Source organism: Camelina sativa, chromosome 10, assembly GCF_030686135.1.
Source record: "Camelina sativa cultivar CO46 ecotype springtype chromosome 10, ASM3068613v1".
NCBI classification, from domain to species: Eukaryota; Viridiplantae; Streptophyta; class Magnoliopsida; order Brassicales; family Brassicaceae; genus Camelina; species Camelina sativa.
Genome location: NC_141889.1, coordinates 25777143 through 25793998, shown reverse-complemented (window position 1 = coordinate 25793998; position 16856 = coordinate 25777143). Strand labels below are relative to the sequence as shown.

General features: G+C 35.5%; 4 protein-coding genes and 1 non-coding gene across 12 annotated transcripts; 1 reads left to right on the top strand and 4 right to left on the bottom strand.

The window, feature by feature from the left end:
- Positions 1-1516: 1516 nt before the first annotated feature.
- On the bottom strand, positions 1517-4091 carry LOC104719718 (SAGA-associated factor 29 homolog B). Of its 6 annotated transcripts, none has more exons than XM_010437683.3 (9): positions 3699-4080; positions 3294-3387; positions 3078-3157; positions 2847-2962; positions 2675-2760; positions 2411-2464; positions 2178-2331; positions 2058-2071; positions 1517-1949 (listed from the first exon to the last, which is right to left on the bottom strand). In XM_010437683.3, the coding sequence occupies exons 1-9, from the start codon at positions 3814-3816 to the stop codon at positions 1847-1849; spliced, it is 819 nt and encodes a 272-aa protein (XP_010435985.1). In that variant the 5' UTR covers positions 3817-4080; the 3' UTR covers positions 1517-1846. The 6 variants fall into 6 exon arrangements, with proteins under 6 accessions (XP_010435985.1, XP_010435986.1, XP_010435987.1 ...); XM_010437684.3 differs by having other exon boundaries at positions 2847-2956; XM_010437685.3 differs by having other exon boundaries at positions 2847-2953.
- Positions 4092-6084: 1993 nt separating this feature from the next.
- On the top strand, positions 6085-6156 carry TRNAD-GUC (transfer RNA aspartic acid (anticodon GUC)). The gene has a single exon. It is a non-coding gene; the product is annotated as a tRNA-Asp (tRNA).
- Positions 6157-6297: 141 nt separating this feature from the next.
- On the bottom strand, positions 6298-13708 carry LOC147937373 (serine/threonine-protein kinase STY13-like). 2 transcript variants are annotated; one of them, XM_087468840.1, is made up of 6 exons: positions 13273-13708; positions 12699-12831; positions 12406-12601; positions 12196-12319; positions 11941-12099; positions 11201-11568 (listed from the first exon to the last, which is right to left on the bottom strand). In XM_087468840.1, the coding sequence occupies exons 1-5, from the start codon at positions 13401-13403 to the stop codon at positions 12078-12080; spliced, it is 606 nt and encodes a 201-aa protein (XP_087324966.1). In that variant the 5' UTR covers positions 13404-13708; the 3' UTR covers positions 11201-11568; positions 11941-12077. The 2 variants fall into 2 exon arrangements, with proteins under 2 accessions (XP_087324965.1, XP_087324966.1); XM_087468839.1 differs by lacking the exons at positions 12196-12319; positions 12406-12601; positions 12699-12831; positions 13273-13708 and having other exon boundaries at positions 6298-11568.
- LOC147937374 (uncharacterized) lies at positions 6416-9872 on the bottom strand. Its single transcript, XM_087468769.1, has 4 exons — positions 9362-9872; positions 7253-9246; positions 7001-7205; positions 6416-6921 (listed from the first exon to the last, which is right to left on the bottom strand). Exons 1-4 carry the CDS (start codon positions 9870-9872, stop codon positions 6416-6418), a joined length of 3216 nt encoding a protein of 1071 aa, XP_087324895.1.
- Positions 13709-15079: 1371 nt separating the features above from the next.
- LOC104719715 (ribosomal RNA-processing protein 8) lies at positions 15080-16856 on the bottom strand. Of its 2 annotated transcripts, XM_010437682.3 has the most exons (9): positions 16650-16856; positions 16501-16562; positions 16364-16415; positions 16164-16278; positions 15976-16070; positions 15772-15878; positions 15567-15681; positions 15429-15473; positions 15080-15328 (listed from the first exon to the last, which is right to left on the bottom strand). In XM_010437682.3, exons 1-9 carry the CDS (start codon positions 16854-16856, stop codon positions 15257-15259), a joined length of 870 nt encoding a protein of 289 aa, XP_010435984.2. In that variant the 3' UTR covers positions 15080-15256. The 2 variants fall into 2 exon arrangements, with proteins under 2 accessions (XP_010435984.2, XP_019086814.2); XM_019231269.2 differs by having other exon boundaries at positions 15429-15681.

The following is a 16856-nucleotide window of genomic DNA, read 5'->3' as shown; positions in this document are numbered from 1 at the left end:
ATTTTTTTTTTTAGTTTATAAATCTGCCTTCTGGTTATCAAAGATAAAAATTAAATAGATATTTGACAAAATGATACATTTTTCAAACATAATTAGGAAAAAGATACATTCACTATTTATAATTAGAAAAAACCACATTTATCACTGTTTGTCTATTTTCTCAGCTTTTTTTGTCATTCAGCAATCTTCTTAATTACATTTATGTCATTGTATCTCCCTTTTTCTCTCTATTTCTTGATTTTTCAAATAATTGTTCATGTAATTTTTTTTTAGAAAACTTTTTAAATACAAAAGAATCTATATTTTTTTCTTTACAATTTGATATAAATTTTGTTTAATAATTTTTAAATATATTATATATATTTTGTATCCGTACACATTTTTAAGTGTACACATGCCTATACACCTTATTAAGTGTACATATGTCTCAACATTTTATTAAGTGTACAGATGTCGGTATATATTATTAAGTATACAAATATAATTTTTACAAAACCATTGTAGTACAAACAACTGTACAGATATCTAGAACCCAAAAAATTAAACAAATTACATATGTACACTTATTAATATATACAGAAATTTGTACTCTTAATAATGTGTACAGACATCTGTACTCTTAATAATGTGTACAGACATTTGTACACTTAATAAGGTGTACAGGATACAAAATTTGTTAAAAATATTTGACATTATCAAATAAAATCATCAAACAAAATGCATATCAAATTACAAATAAAAAGAACATAAATTTTTATCTATCTTTAAAATTAATTAGCTAGCATTTTTGTTTTACATTGTTGCGAGCATATAATAAAGAAGAAAAAAGAATTTAAAGAAAATAAAAATAAAATCAAAGGACATTTTAGTAATGCTCTTCCCTCCACTGGGTCCTACTCAGAATTCTATCTCTACCACCCTCTATTTCACAACACCCTCTTTTTTCTATTATAAATAATGTATGTATGTTTTTGACAATTAAGTTTTAAAAATGTACTAAAATGCTAACAAACCCAAAATTAAACCTCTACATTCGATTTGGTTTGGTTTAGGGGGAAAATCATAGTATATAATAAAATAAACTAATTAATTATCTTATTTACTTGAAATATAATTAAATGTGATTTTGTATAAATTTAATAAACTTATTAAAGAATTTAATGTAAAATTTTATATTCAAAACTGGTAGAAATTTTCTTGACCGTGAAATTCGAATTACAAGTTGATGAGTTTCGGTTTGGTTACGAATATGTGTTTATCCAAAATCTCTAGCTCATCTAAGAAGGTCTTTAGTTAGATGCATAACTTTCTTGGACAGCCTCAGAAAGTTAATGATTCATTTAATTGAATCATTTTGGATTGGTTTAGTTTGGTCCAATTGGAAGTTTGTTCGGTTCACTTTAGATTTAGAAGTTGTGTCTCAACTCTCCCAAGTCTTAACAGAGAGAGACTTGGAAGCTTAGAGGCCATCAAAATAGACAGAGATCGAGGTTTTAATTTTTGTTATTTGGAACAGTTTTCTGTCTAAATCTACTACTCATTGAATTCCATATCATAAGAACGGAGTTTTTTACATTCTCGGAAGCGAATGATACAAAGGCTTCTCTTTTGTTCTCTCATTCAACATCTCCTTTGACACAAAGGTTACAGCTTTAACTTATATTGCACACACAAACATAAACTTTATCTTAATCTACCCCTCTGAAACTACATAAAAGAGACCGCGGTTTTTTTTTTATTGGTCTTGCCATGGAGACTGATTACTAAATTCTTCGTGAATTTCTTGCTTTTCGCTTTATTTACAAGAGACTGATGTGATCAATGGATACCGCTGAGTTGTTTTCTTTCACTGACGATGACCTTCTGGTAAAGCTACCACTTTGTGGAAAGGTACTGTTCTTTGAGGCAATGCTCCATCTTCCTCATCATCGTCGAATTCCAGCAAGTACCTAATCAGGCAAACAGTTCTTGTTATAGATAGATAGATAAACATGAGTCCAGTTCAAGGGGACTACAAATTCAAGACAAAGAAAACTGAAAAAGGTTGAAGAACTTACTCGTCAGACTTCCTCTGATATTGCAGGAACATCCATGTAAAATAGCTCGAGGTTAGTGTTTTTTTCAGACAGCAAGACAGTTTTAAAGATAGATGGAAATTGTTGTAACAAAAAACTAACCTTTCGTGGGGTACTTACTACAGTTGCTTTGTAGAGTGCTGTTGTCCCGGGATATACAGCTAAGACGTGTTTACCAGGTTGAAACTCTTGGGTGGTTAAAGGATCATTTCGTTTGGGAAATGGTAAAATGCATGACATTGGTAACTTATAGGTCCTAAAGATTCCAAGAGAATAAATCTCAGTATACTTCCCAACTCCAAATCACAACTCAGAGTTTTCATATGAGTTTTTACCTCTGACCGCTTCCTTCTTCATCATCTCCTGGTTCTTCATCAAGTACTTCCACTCTGTGATTAAAGTTTGAAACATTTACAGACTCATTAATGAAACCTTTGCACTTGACAGTTTCAGTCTAAACCTTAGACAAAGAACTCTAAGGACATAACTTATTAAACTTCAGATATGACCAGAAGAATGCATTTGTGTGAGATTCAAAAATTAGGCATAATATCAGGCCATCGACAACTAACTTATGCCGAAGAGAGGTTAAAGCTTACTCTTTTGTTTCTCTGTCGAAGTGGATTACTTTAACCACAAACCATTCATCCTTATCAGCACTCTCTGCTGTAACTCTCGCAGCTACCTGCATAAATCAGACAGACATTGTGAGCATTGAACTGATCCAAATAAAAACAGATATAAAGAAAGTAGATGTAACATAGTATTTACCTGTTCACCCTTTAGACTTGCATATGCTTCAATTTGATTCCTCATGGAAGGAGAAAGTCTGATGACATCTGAATCAGCTTTCATCCTCTTCCTCTTCTGGTCATTGCCTTCTGCCACTTATGTGATATCATTACAAAGCATCGGTAAAAATATTCTTAATTCCTTTGTATCACACAAGCCTTGCCAGAGAATAACATTACAGTTCAATTAAAGTAACTCTGTTATGTGTACCTCCTAATTTTCTCCTTTGCTGGCCGGTTGGTCCATACGGAAGCAGCAAATCCAACTGAGTAAGCAAAATGTTCGACACGCTGCGTGTTTATACACAAAGCCAAAAGGGTCTTATTGTGTTAGATACAAATTTGGTCATTTAGAGATAACATTAGTCCATAATCCATTCAAAGTCTTTTAACTTTTACAAGTATTATTATAAAGAAATTGGCTTACGTTACTTCATTTTCCGAGAGCTCTTTCGCTTGAATGTATAAATTTTTAAGCTTTGACAATGAGATATCACCAGGCTTCTCAACTATCTCAGGAGCTGCACACAAAACAAAGCTTTGATGATTTTGATTTCGTAGATCGCAGCAATCTAAATTAGTATTTAATCTGTAGATTCAATGGCATTGTATAAACCCCTAGTTCAAATTTAATTTCTCTAATTACTCTCCATGATCCAAAATCGAAACTTTCACTGATAATAACTAATCAAATCACAAAATTTTCCCCAGAGAAAAACAAAATTTTTACTAGTCTCAGATCAGATCAGACACAAATTTGTTAGAACAAAGAAAATAAATTACCAAAACTGTTCGAGGAGTATTAGTAGGAGTAAATGGGGAAAACACTTACAAGCTTGAAGCTTCTTATGCATCTTATTGATCTCAACCAACACTTCTTCTTGTTCTTTCCTTAACCGATCAAGCTCCTTCGTGTTTTCCAGAATTCCGACAATGTCCGGTGACGACATTTCCAAAAACAAATAAAAAGCTTCAAGCGTATTACAAAGAATAAGAAGCAAAGTATGTAAGAAACAGAGAACAGAGACCTAGTAGTAAATCTAAATTAGATGTCCGCACGTATTACAAAGTCTCGATCTCTGGAATCTGAGAGAATCCAACAAAAACAAAATGGTTAGATTTTTCAGTTCTCAGATTTTTCCTTAAAATAAAAAGATTTTAAGTTTTTTTTTTTTTTCTGGGCGAACATTTGTAGGTCAAGAAAATACGACGTCGTTTTGAGACTAAGACGGAACAGCTCTTCCTAAATATAATCTAGTTTTAAATACTTTTACACATATTAAAAACTACGTATAAATGGGGAATGCAATATTCTTGTGTGATTTACAAGCCTAAAACTATAGTATTCAATTCTTTATTTTATTTTAAAGTTTACAATTCATCAATAATAATTAATAGATATTATATAGAAAACACTACAAATCTATCTTTTGAAAAAAAAAATCTCCTTGATATTGGATTAATAAGAAACATATGAAGTATTAAGAATATCTTCTTTGCTATAAAGTATAAAATCTTTCAGCTTTTCAATTTATACTATTTTAATAATTTTATTATTTATTAAAATATTCATAATTTTTTATTTATTAGAATATTAAATTATAAAAATGAATTTAACCAATTTTAATGTGCCATATGTCAAAAAACATAAAATTATATTAAAATAATAAAACGTATTTAACCAATGATAGTGTGTTATATGTAAGAAAAAATAAAACAGAATCAGTTGTCCGAACGAATCACCAAGTTTCATTCTATGCATCTAGAAGAGAGTCTAACAAAAACAAAATTGTTAGATTTTCTTAAAATAAAGTAAAAAATTCAAGTTCTGAGTGAATGGAAATGTCAGGTCAAGTACAATACAACTTTTTAGGAAAAAGAAGGTACAGTTCATGTATATTTAGTCCAATTAATCAATCTCTTCCTAATTCATCCAACTTTAAATATTTTTACACATATTAAAAACTGTTTATAAATAGGGAATGCATTATTCTTGTGTGATTTACAAGCCTAAAACTATATAGTATTCAATTCTTTATTTTTTAAATTTTTTTACAATTCGTTAATAATAATTAACAAATATTGTACAGAACTTTAAAAAACTATCTTTTTAAATAAAATCTTTGATATTGTATTAATAAGAAACAAATGAAAATTAAGAACATCTTTATCGCTATAAACTTTATTTCTCAACATATTATTTAATAATTTTTAATATAATTTTATTATTTATTAAATAATAATAATGAATTTACTAATTATAGTGTGTCATATGTCAAGAAATGTAAAATGATATTAAAATTAGTAAAAATGAATTTAACCAATTATAGTGTATCATATGTCAAGAAATGTAAAATTATACTCCCTCCGTTTCATTATATAAGATGTTTAGAGAAAAAAATTTGTTTCATAATATAGGATGTTTCCAACTTTCTATGCAACTTTTAGATTAAATTTATATTTTATATTATATAGACTTGTTTATGATTGGTTAAACTTAAGTAATTATTTCTTAATATGCGTGTTTTCACTAAAACATCCTATATTTTGAAACGGAGGGAGTATTAAAATAATAAAAATAATCGTAACCAATTATATTGTGTCATATGTCAAAAAAAAAAACGTTTTTGATGAGTTCTAAACTAAGAACCGTTTTTCAACTTTTCTGTTACTTTATTATTATTTTGTTATTTTTTTAATTAGTGAAAGTTCTTGTTAGAACGATAAATGGTGATGCTCTAAGAAAATATTTAAGACCTTAATACAACAATTTTAATAAAAAATTAGTACTCTTTTGTGTAATTTGTAATATCATCTTGTCAAAAAATGATGAATGCATTTTACCTTTTCTATTTTTTTGCTTTATTTTAACTGAAAATACAATGAATCAGAGAATTGTGTAACATACAACTTTACATGTATAAATATGGTTTTACATGTATAACATATGCAGGATTTTGAATGAGATCACCTTCAATATAAATGGTTTTACAATTTTGAAAGTGTTCACAATAAGATCCCCTTCAAAATACATGATTTAACATGTACCTATGCATGATTTATAAGGTACTCATGATGAGTGCACCTTGATAAAAGATAAGTGATTAAAACTTTATTACAATCATCTAATAATTATTTTGCTTCTTTTGACATGTGATTTTTTGTATTTGCACTACCTCTTGGTTAATTTAATTATTAATGTTTATCTTAACAACAAGGTCGTTGTAGTATAGTGGTAAGTATTCCCGCCTGTCACGCGGGTGACCCGGGTTCGATCCCCGGCAGCGGCGTCTTTTTTTTTTTGGAATTTTAAGTTTAAAACACTTTCAACTCCCTTAATTTCGGTACTTTCTCACTAAACGCATTAGTTAAAAATATATTAATATTGAAACTAATACATTATTCATTACATTTTCAAACCACTTCTCTTATTTTTTTTTTTGGTTTTAATGTGAAAATTTTATTCCATCGGAAAATTACATACTATCTTACTACACTACTATAAGTAAAACTACCCATTAGCACAGGAACAAAAGACAAAGAGACTATTTACAACAAAAAAGATACATGAGAGAAGTAAACAAGAAGGAGAGAAGAATGCAAGGTTGGACCCGTAAAGGACATGAGACGATCCCTCATGGAGCGATCAATAGCACGCCGGAGAGCAGGAATGGTTGATGCGGCGGTGGTAAAAATCCTGGAGTTACGTTCCTTCCACACGTGATAGATGACAGTCGTGAAAAGGAGCTTGAGGACTGCAGAGATGCCGGCTTGACTTGGGGAGGTTAGCAACGAAATCCATGTAGGAACTGCAGACAGAGAGGACGGTGGGTTGAGTAGAAATTTGGCAGCAAAGAACTCCCACAGTGCAGAGGCAAACGGACACTCAAAAAAGAGGTGGTTATGACTTTCTGCACCGGAGGAGCAAAGGGCGCATGATAGAGGAACATTCATTCCCCAGCCACTGAGCCTATCCCGAGTAGGTAGACGGTGAAGCATTGCCAACCAAGCAATGAAAGAGAAACGGGGAACATGTTGTTTGAACCAAATGCTCCCTGCCCAAGGGACGAAAGGAGAACTCACTCTAATTTGTTCCCTTGTCTCTTATCGAGGAGAAAGAAGAGCAGTAAGTGCCTGAAAGTCGACGCCAAAGGAAGATATGAGGACCACGATTAACATCAGGTGGTGATACTTCCGTAAGGGCGACCAATAGTGCTTGACCATTTTCTGATCGGGCTGCTGGGAGATTCCAGTTGCTATTCCTCGAAGCTTCTATAACTGTTGCATTTTTCCTCACTCGGAGTTGACTAGGCCCAGCTTCTCCGAGAAAGGTGATAAGCTGTTTAAAGTCGGTCCAATTATCGAACCAGAAAGATGCAGATTTACCATCACCCACTTCACATTTGAGCAAATTGATGAGGATTGGTTCAGTTGCAGCATACTATTTATGGTCTTGGAGAACCGACCTGACTCATTTGTAAGCCAGAAACTCTTCCGTTTGAAAATGTTTTCCCGCAGCCAAGCCACCCGCAAAGAACCAGAGGTGGGGAAAAAGTTCCAGACATGTTTTAGCCTAAACACAGTCTGAAAATCTTCAAGTAATCGAATGCCCAACCCCCCTTCAGTCTTTGGTCTACAGATGTCTCTCCAAGCTACTCTTGCACCAGAAGCAGAACCCACCTTGTTTTTCCATAGAAAAGCTGAACACAAAGAATCAACACGAGCGTAGAAGTGCTTAGGGAGCACAAATACACTGCTCCAGAAGTTGACCATCCCATAGATCACCGAGGAGATCAATCTAACTTTTCCAGCGAACGATAGGAATTTTGCAGTCCATGAGTGTAGCTTGCCAGTGATTTTCTCGATGAACGGTTGGAGAGTGGCACTGGATATTCTTGATGGATTCAGGGGTAATCCGAGATAACGAGTAGGGAAAGATCCCAATCTGACACCAGCAAAGTTACTTAAGCTAGTAGCATCGGTTTCTGAGTAGCCCCCAAAGAACAGTTCTGATTTATTAGGATTCATATCCAGACCAGTCATTTCCTTGAACTGAGCCATGGCTTCTGCAATTCCGGAGAGAGATGTTCTTGAGCCGTTTGAAAAAACCAGCAGATCATCTGCAAATAGCAAATGGGTGATATTTGGAGTTTGACACCGTGGGTGTAGTTCTAGTTTCCCCTCAATCACCGCCTTATCCAACAAAGTCAAAACCTCCATTACCATGATGAAGAGATAAGGGGACAGTGGGTCCCCTTGCCTCAAACCCTTCTTGCCTTTGAAAAAACATGCTAATTCACCATTTACAGCAACAGTGAATCTAGGTGAAGTGATACACTCCTTAATCCAAACGCAGAACAAAGGAGGAAAACTTTGTGCCTCTAGCAGCTTCAACACGAAAACCCAACAGACAGTATCAAAAGCTTTCTTAATGTCCACCTTCAACATAGAGCTCGGTGAACAAGATGACTTTTGGTAGTGTCTGATTAGCTCTGATGCTAGAAGGACATTCTCTCCCAAAAGACGACCCTTAAGAAAGGCAGCTTGATTTGGAGATATGCATTCCTGGAGAATTGGCTTTAGTCGATTTGCAATTATCTTAGAGATAACTTTGTAAACAAGATTGCAGCAACTGATAGGCCTATAGTCTCCTAACTTGCAGGCCTCAGGGAACTTTGGGATGAGGGCTATTTTTGTTGTGTTGAAGTCTTTAAGCAGGCGGCCATTACGAAAAAATTCCTGGACTGCCACTATATCAGCTCCAACAACACTCCAGGAGGCTCGAAAGAACTCCACTGAATACCCATCCGGACCTGGACACTTGTCTAGGGGCAGAGCAAAAACAATACCTCTGATTTCCTCCTTTGTTACATCTTTTTCCAACTGTTGCTGTTGCACATGCGAACATCTGAAAGGTAGGAGCTCCCCAATGTTGCTTGCAGTACAAGGAGAGGTCGGAAGACTCGTTGAATCAAGTATTTCCTCAAAATAAGCAGAGGCATGCGCTTTGAGCTCACTATAATCAGTAATCCTCCGGCCTCCTTGATCTTCGAGGAAATGAATATGGTTTTTGTTAGATCTTGCAGTGACGGTTCTGTGGAAGAACGCTGTGTTTCTATCCCCAAGGTGAGCCCACTTAATTCGAGATCTCTGTCGATAAAACTTTTCCTCCGCATTGCTAAGAAATTTCCACTTTGCTCTCACACTGTGTTCCTCTCTAGCAAGTTCAACTGTTGGGGCTGTTAGGATGGCTCTCTGCAGTAAGTCAAGCTTTTGTTCCTCTGCCTTAACTCGCTCCGTAATACCACTGATGTTCCGTTTATTTAGCCTGCGAAGTACCTCAGAGTGGGGAGATGAAACCAGATTGGCGTATGATCTGACTGCTTGGGGTCCAAGAATTCTGCATACGCTTCAGGGTACCTCGAGGCCCAGTGTTGGTTTATTAGCGCATGGTCAATTTTCTTCGAGAATGTTTGGCCTTCACTGCTATTCCACCAAGAAAAAAGTAAACCCTTAGCTTGAGCTTCAAAAAATCTGCGTCTTGGAGGGCCAAATTCATCTCTTCCATTCCACTCAAGTCAACATCGCGAGTTTGATGATCAGAGTGTTGGGCTTCACGCAAAATTTGATTAAAATCTCCTAGGACTGCCCAAGGGTGAGTGGCTAGCGGAGAGGTGCTAGGCAGTAAGATCATTTCCTCCCAGAGCGAAGTCCTCTGTTCGACTTGATTGAAACCATAGACAAAAGATACTGTCAGGTTTACATTTTCTGCAGGCAGGAAAATTCCGCATGTTACCATCTGTGCCGAGGACTTATAGATCACCACTGATATACTGGGATCCCATACAACAACAATCCTTGCATAATTGTGATGATTGAAATTCCCATAAAACTTCCATCCTATGGGAACAACACTTGTTATTCTCCTAATGTTTACTTCTCTTATATGTGTCTCCAAAAAATCTCCAAAGAGCGGCTTACGGATGTTAATCCATTCCTTCGTCATATGCTGTCTTGAACTGCTATTCAGCCCTCTTACGTTCCATACAAAAAACACGATAATGGGTAGTTAATGTGACTTAGTGACCTTACGGCCACTCTTCCGGCGTGACACCAAAATAAATGGGGCTTCCTCTTCCTTCACCCCTGATGATTTACTGTTGACGGTCGACAGTGCAATCGACGAGACTTTTATAGCAGTAGGAGGGTGAGGCAGAGGCAGCTCTGTTGTAACCCCATCGGTGACTTTCTGAACTAGTGTCTCCGTTGGCAGCTCAAGTTCGACTCCGACTGAGACTGCCTTAGACACTTTTTTTGCTAAAACCTCCGCATTCTCACCATCTTTGTGTTGGACTTGCTCTAGTTCTGAAGCCAAAACCAAAGCCAAAGCCGGAGTGCCAAGCGTATTGCTTGATGGAGTATCAGCTATCTTAGCAGTAGGGTTAACCGAGGTAGAAGGGTTTACTGGAATAGAATGAACGACTGTTAGTGACCTGCCCATACGGGAACCAGATGCCTTCCTATTTAATCTTCCACGTCGAGAAGGCCGTCCTCGACTGCTTATTGAGCGCCTAGGAATCCTTCTCCCCGCTAGAGAAGTGGGGTTTCTCTTACACACTTGGGGTACATGACCAAACTGATCACATACATCACATTTCGCAGGTAGCCAAGGGTAGGAGACTTCAATGTCAAGCTCTCTACCATCGCTAAACCCTGAGACAATCCGAGATGGGAGATCCTTGAGCAGGTTTACTCTGACCAGAATCTTTGCAAATTTAGCGGCATGGAGGGTATGGCGTTTCTTTTACCGGAGGATGCCTGCAACGGTTGGAATTGAGGGAGACTGCGGTGGTGTATCTTGTGTCGCAGCTGAGTCGCTAGATTTGTCTCCTGGATAAACTACACCGGAGGATGAACCTGCGACGGTGAGAGGAGGAGACAGATTGGCGTTTGAGCTCAGATCTGATGGCGGTACAGAAATCGAGGTGGCTTCAATCGGCGCGTCTGATGTGGTACCGACCAGAGAGGGAGAAGCAACCGCAGGACATGGCTCCGGGGTTGCAGAAAACAGATCCGCCTCTGAGGAGGGGTTTCCTTCAGGAAGCTGAGGGGGGAGGAGAGATTTACCCACTACAGGACGAGCAGTAATCCTAGCAAATTTTGAGGTACCAGGGATGACTCCACGGAGGGGTTTCCTCTGCTTCTTCGGTGCCATGGAGAAATTTCCGACCACCGGCGTGAGGCCGGCGTCGGGGATGAAGAAGAAACGAAGAAGAAAACGAAAAAGATTTGAGAGAGAAAGTTAGAGAAAGAAATATGAAAGTATTTGCATCATTTTTTTTTTTTTTTTTTTTTCACTCTATAACCCACACAATCAAATATTAGCAGCAGCAGAAGAAGAAGAAGCTTCCTCTAACTTGTTTCTGCTGCAAGTTTGCATCCGTAGGAATCTGATCTCCGTCTCTAACAGCCATTAATGAGCAAGTTCCAGGTGATTCTGGTGGCAGTACAGCGTTTTCCGATGAGAATACTCGTTTAATGGACGGAGGAACAAGCTCAGGGGCTGAGATTGTTGAGAGGCAGCGTAGGAGCATTTGAATAATCTCTGTGAAGTTTGGTCGATCGTTTGGATCCTCTTTCCAGCAAGATGTTACGATCATTGCTAAATCCCCTGGTAAATCCTCTGCGCTCGGCCTCAAGTTCTAACCGAAATATGAAAGTATACAACAATAATGGTTTGGATCAAAGATTCAAACGGTTGGAAAGCAAGAATCAAAGGGTTTCAAATCAAAAGAACTAAACGGTTAGAAATCAAGAAAATCAAACAAAAAATATCAAGAACCAAGAATGTTACAATCAAGAGCTAAACTTCGGAATCAAGAATCAAATGGTCGAAAATATATAATCAAACGGTATAAATCATGGTAAACGGTTTAAAATCAAGACATGGCTGAAGTCAAGAACTAAACGTTTGAATTACTAATCGAGGTTAAAACTTTGATATCAAGAATCAAATGGTTGAGACTTGAAAATCAAGAATCACATGGTTAAGACTTCAGAATCAAGAATCAAACCTTGAATGCAGCAGCGTAAGCAGCTTGTAGATTTGACATGCCTTCAAAAGGTAACTTGTTGTGGATAAGCTCCCACAAGACGATAGCAAAGCTGTATGCATCTACCTTATGGTTATAGTGTTTTTTCTCGCCATGCCTCAATGTGACCGTACTATAAAGCTGTTTAACCGTAACTTTTGGATTCAGCAAATTGTTGGAGCCAAAAGGCAGATACAGAACACGAAAAAAGGATTTCATTGAGTATACTATTAGTACCTCAGGAGCCATCCAACGATATGTACCAGTTCTGCGGTCATCATCTCGGTTAATGATTCTTCTCTAGCTAAACCGAAATCTGCTAGTTTAACCGTCTTATAATCTGCAGTTAAGATCAAGTTCTCTGCAATCCAACAAAAAGATAGAAATAAGACCAAGATTGTAACTTTTAGAATGTCTTGACGCATGATATCGGTTCTAAACTGTCACCTGGTTTGAGATCACGGTGGATGACTCCATGAGAGTGTAAGCATTCCATGGCCCGAGCAATGTCAAGACCAAACCCAACAGCTAAACGTATGTCCAAACGCCCTGGACGCAAACTCACAAGGTATTTACGCAATGTACCACCGAGTAAAAGCTCGGTAACTATAACCATGATTGGTTCTTTGCAAGCTCCAATGAACTACACAAAGTTACCGAATCAAAACGTTTAGCCTTGTCTCTAACCAAACTCTCTAGAAATATGAACCAGAGATTTGGTAAAAGATAAGAAGCTGAACCTTAACCAAGTTTTTGTGTTGAACTCTAGACAACATAGAGACCTCTCTTGCAAATCTGCTCTCTCTTTTCGCAATCTCTTCCGGAGATTCTCCTCTTTTAACAATCTTTATAGCAACTGTTTTGTTTTTATACCTAAACAAAGAAACCATATCTCCATAGTCCATATCAATCTCACTACTCTTCATCAATAATAACACGTCACCAAACCAAAATTCTCACTTACACCAAAAACTGATTCACACTAAATTTCCAGTGGATGCGTTAGCAAACATTGATACAAAAACTACCTTTTTGATCCCTTAACTTATTGAATTGAACAACCCATTAAACTGAAACATATATTGCTAAAGACTACATATTTTTCAGCCAAAACTTTCAATCTTTTCTTCACTTATGTAAAGTCTCAAGTTGTGTACTCAATCACAAGTTCAAGAACCAAGCAAGAACAATCCCCGAGAAAATGGGAATCAATAATGAATTAAGAATCATAGAGTGAGTTAAACTGAAGCCAAAATTAGATTTTTTATGATATTAATCTGATAAATGGAGCAAAAATGAATTAAGTAAACTTACTTTCCTTCATAAATTTTGGCATGAGCACCTTCACCAATCTTGGGACCAACAAAGAGATGTTGAGGATCAACGACCCATTTAGGATCTAATTCAAACACTTCATTAGAGTAACACTCAGTTACAGATCCCATTCCCAAAAGATTAAGATTTTTTTTTTATTATTATAGAGACTTGACAAATCAAAACCCTTCTGATGATCAATTAATCATTCTTGGTACCATCAAGAAAATATGCCTTTTGGGGATATAAAAGGGAAATCAAGAGACTTCCATAAATATAATAAAACAATAAACTCAGAAGAGACAACAATATCAATTTGTGAATAACAAAAAAATACAAAAATAAGATATTCTGAAACTGAGTTGTGTGACACAAAAAAACACTGAAGATAATAAAACCCAGATTGAGAAATGGTAAAAAATGTGGTGATAAAAATGGTCGTACTGCTGGTAAAGATTTGAATTTAATGTCTTTGTAAACTTTTTTGTTTTTGTGGTTTGTTTTTTGGATTTTGAATTAGTAATAAGACAAAAAGCTCTGAATGATCAGAAGAAAAAAAAGATGTTTGCTATATCCGCGTAAGTAGAGTGACAAGAAAAAATGTCATATCTCTCTGTTTTTTTGTTCTGTCCTTTTTTGGTCGGCCAAAGTTACAGAAGCGTAAATTTGACTAAACAATACACAAACCGAACAAAATCGGATGTATATAACCGGACTTAACCGGAAAAAAGTCAAAGTTATGAACAAAATAAAGTAAGGAAGTTTCCTAGAATGTAAAGATAGGATCGGTGAAACAAATATATATATATATATATATATTATTTTAATTAAAAATTAAAATAAATAAATAGTGACAAATATTGAAAGAAAAAAACAAAGTCTTTTATTATTATTAATCTTTAACGAACAACTCACTTTTATTAATTGACACAAAGACAAAAATGTGCATGAATTTTAAAATATAGAGATCGCGGGCCAGAAAAAGAAAACTAAAAAAATCGTCGGTGCGGTGAGAAAGGCGAAATCAAAATGGCGAACCTTTTTATTACAAGATCAGTACTTTTTAGTACTTTATAAGTGAGACTGTGAGATCATATGATTAATTATTGTAAGAAAAATAAAATATTGGCTCTGACTTATTAGTAGGAGTAAAAGTCTTTTGGTACTTTTTTGGTTTCCTTCTTTTCTAATAGTAAAATTCTTCTAGTGTTTATCAATTTGAAGAAACTCATTACATTTAGTAGAACACGTTTTTGCATCCCTTAGCTTAGATCTTGATTTACACTGACTTCAATATATGTTTATGTTGTGTCCAATTTTTTATTATTCTATGAAGACTAAGAAATCATGCAGAAGTAACTGTAAGTAGATGTAGCAAACCAAGTGAACTGAAGATAGCAACGAATAGGGAACAACTCATACAACGTATTGCTCTCAAATATTGAGATTATTTTAATCAAAGAGGTTTTGTAGTATAGAAAGTGACAATAAGTTCCTAACTGAAAGTGAAAAAAAATTCTAATTGCATGAGATTTTTGGCATTTTTGTTAGAAAAACGTGATCTCTTGTTAAAAAATTTAAATCTTGTAAACCTTCTAATTTAATACAGCGTTTTGTCTGCTGTAATAACAAAAGTATCATGGGATCAATGGTTCAGAAATTTTAGAATTAACATTTTTTTTCATCCCAAATTTGAAAGTATACTTGTAACTTACTTTTTTGATATATATGACAAGTTAAAAACTAAAAATGCAGCGGGGGAGGGAAAAGGGACGCATGACACATTCATGAACTTAAAACCTCTACGTTAACAAAAATCTGAAAACTTATCTTAACACTGCAAAGACCACAACGTAATTGATTTACTCGTACAAAATCTGATAAACAACGGGTGCAAAATTCTGATTTTTTTTTTACCGAAGATAAATATGCCTAAGTGATACAACATTGACGGACATAAAGAGTATTCTGTGTAAATCTTCCATCATCGACGTTTGTATAAACATGCTTTCAACTCGGGCCACTTTATTGTCTTCTGATTTGAATCCAACTGCTCCTATACAATTCATAAGATTAAATAAAAAGGTTATTGCTAAATACGTGTAGATCCAAGCTCTGAGTCTAACCAAACCTAATGGAAGCATTTATTCACTAACCTTTTTCTTGAAATGCAATAAGATGAACATCTTATTCGAGACGTCCTGCAAAAAGAACAAAATGAGTATCTTTCTCATATAGGGGAAACGAAGAAAAAAAAAGAAGGATAAGAGTATATAAGAGACAAAAGATTTTACCTTTAAAACCGAAGTAAATCCAAGATCACAAACTGCTTTCACAAAGTCTTTTGGGTCTGCTCCTCCATTGTTTGGATCAAACCTGCTTTTTACTTCCGCTATAAGAAGCATACCGCTGTTGAATACACCCATAGGAACTGTTATTCAGAATCATGACAAAAGCCTATAACGAAGAAGAAACTGGCAATAGTAAACAAAAGCTGACCTTGGACGAAGAACTCGATGTGCCTCTTTGATGTAACTAGAATAGTTTGTTCCCATTAACGAAAGACAGAAAACAGCAACATCCACTGATGAAGACTCAAGTGAAGTCTACACAAAGCAAACCCCAAAGACACCAGTTTAAGTCTAAGGGAACAAAGAAATCATCAAAGTAACATGAATGCAGTAAAGATTCTGACGTACATACATTTGACATATCGCAGGCAATAACAGAAGGGTTCTTTGAGACAAGATCAAAGGAAAAAACTTTGTTCTTCACACTTTTAGCAATCCTTGCATCACCTGAGACAGATTTATCATATCGGTAAAAGCGTGATTTCAACAGGTAAGAAAATCTCACCACAGCCAAAATACAGGGATAAAAGAAAACCTCACCACAGCCAAAATCAGCCACAACTAAAGAAGAGCTCCTAGACAATAGCCAATCTATAATGGAATTAACAGGAAGCTCAGGCCAATTTGACATTTGTTGCTGATACCCTGTATGATACTGAAAAACAAAACATAAATCAAAAAAATTTACAAATTCAACTCAAGATTCTTGTTCTGGAGCTAATGGTGTGAGTTTTAATTACCATATCAAACATTTCTGGATCTTCTTTAAAGTAGTCTAATGCTTCTTGTCCACTGAGAAAGCAGAGATTTTTATTGAACTAAGCTGAAGATTAAAATCACGCTAAAGAATTAAAAAAAAAAAAAAATCAAAACTTACGAGCAAGTGTAGAGCTTCTCATTGAGCATCCTAAATTGGCCACCAGATAATCTCTCTCGAAGCTGTATAAATTGATCAAAACCTCCATAAAACTTCAATCATAAGACGGCAAAAAAAAAATCAAAATGTAATCGAGAGAGAGAGAGAACCATATCGAGGAAATTGGAAGGTTTAGCTCGTTTCGATGAAGCTGAAGAAGAAGAACATCCATGCTTATTGTTTTTGTTGATTTTGGTATCTTTTTGACTCTTCAGTTTCGACTCGATTGGTTCTTCTTTAGAAGGTTTAGTGTTCTTTTGTTTCTTCTTGTTCTTGTTCCTCTTCCTGCTTTTGCTGCTTGTACTTTCGTCTTTCAT

Coding starts and splice junctions, on each gene's coding strand:
- LOC104719718 (XM_010437683.3), bottom strand. CDS start 3,816: ATGTCGTCACCGGACATTGTCGGAATTCTGGAAAACACGAAGGAGCTT. Junction 3,388..3,698: donor GCATAAGAAGCTTCAAGCTT/GTAAGTGTTTTC, acceptor TTTTGTGTGCAG/CTCCTGAGATAGTTGAGAAG. Junction 3,158..3,293: donor CTCTCGGAAAATGAAGTAAC/GTAAGCCAATTT, acceptor ATAAACACGCAG/CGTGTCGAACATTTTGCTTA.
- LOC147937373 (XM_087468840.1), bottom strand. CDS start 13,403: ATGGGATCTGTAACTGAGTGTTACTCTAATGAAGTGTTTGAATTAGAT. Junction 12,832..13,272: donor GCCAAAATTTATGAAGGAAA/GTAAGTTTACTT, acceptor TTCTTTGTTTAG/GTATAAAAACAAAACAGTTG. Junction 12,100..12,195: donor ATCGTTGGATGGCTCCTGAG/GTACTAATAGTA, acceptor ACGGTTAAACAG/CTTTATAGTACGGTCACATT.
- LOC147937374 (XM_087468769.1), bottom strand. CDS start 9,872: ATGACGAAGGAATGGATTAACATCCGTAAGCCGCTCTTTGGAGATTTT. Junction 9,247..9,361: donor AAGGGTTTACTTTTTTCTTG/GTGGAATAGCAG, acceptor GACCCCAAGCAG/TCAGATCATACGCCAATCTG. Junction 7,206..7,252: donor CAAATGTGAAGTGGGTGATG/GTAAATCTGCAT, acceptor GACTTTAAACAG/CTTATCACCTTTCTCGGAGA.
- LOC104719715 (XM_019231269.2), bottom strand. CDS start 16,856: ATGAAAGACGAAAGTACAAGCAGCAAAAGCAGGAAGAGGAACAAGAAC. Junction 16,416..16,500: donor GAGAAGCTCTACACTTGCTC/GTAAGTTTTGAT, acceptor CTGCTTTCTCAG/TGGACAAGAAGCATTAGACT. Junction 15,879..15,975: donor TTGCCTGCGATATGTCAAAT/GTATGTACGTCA, acceptor TGCTTTGTGTAG/ACTTCACTTGAGTCTTCATC.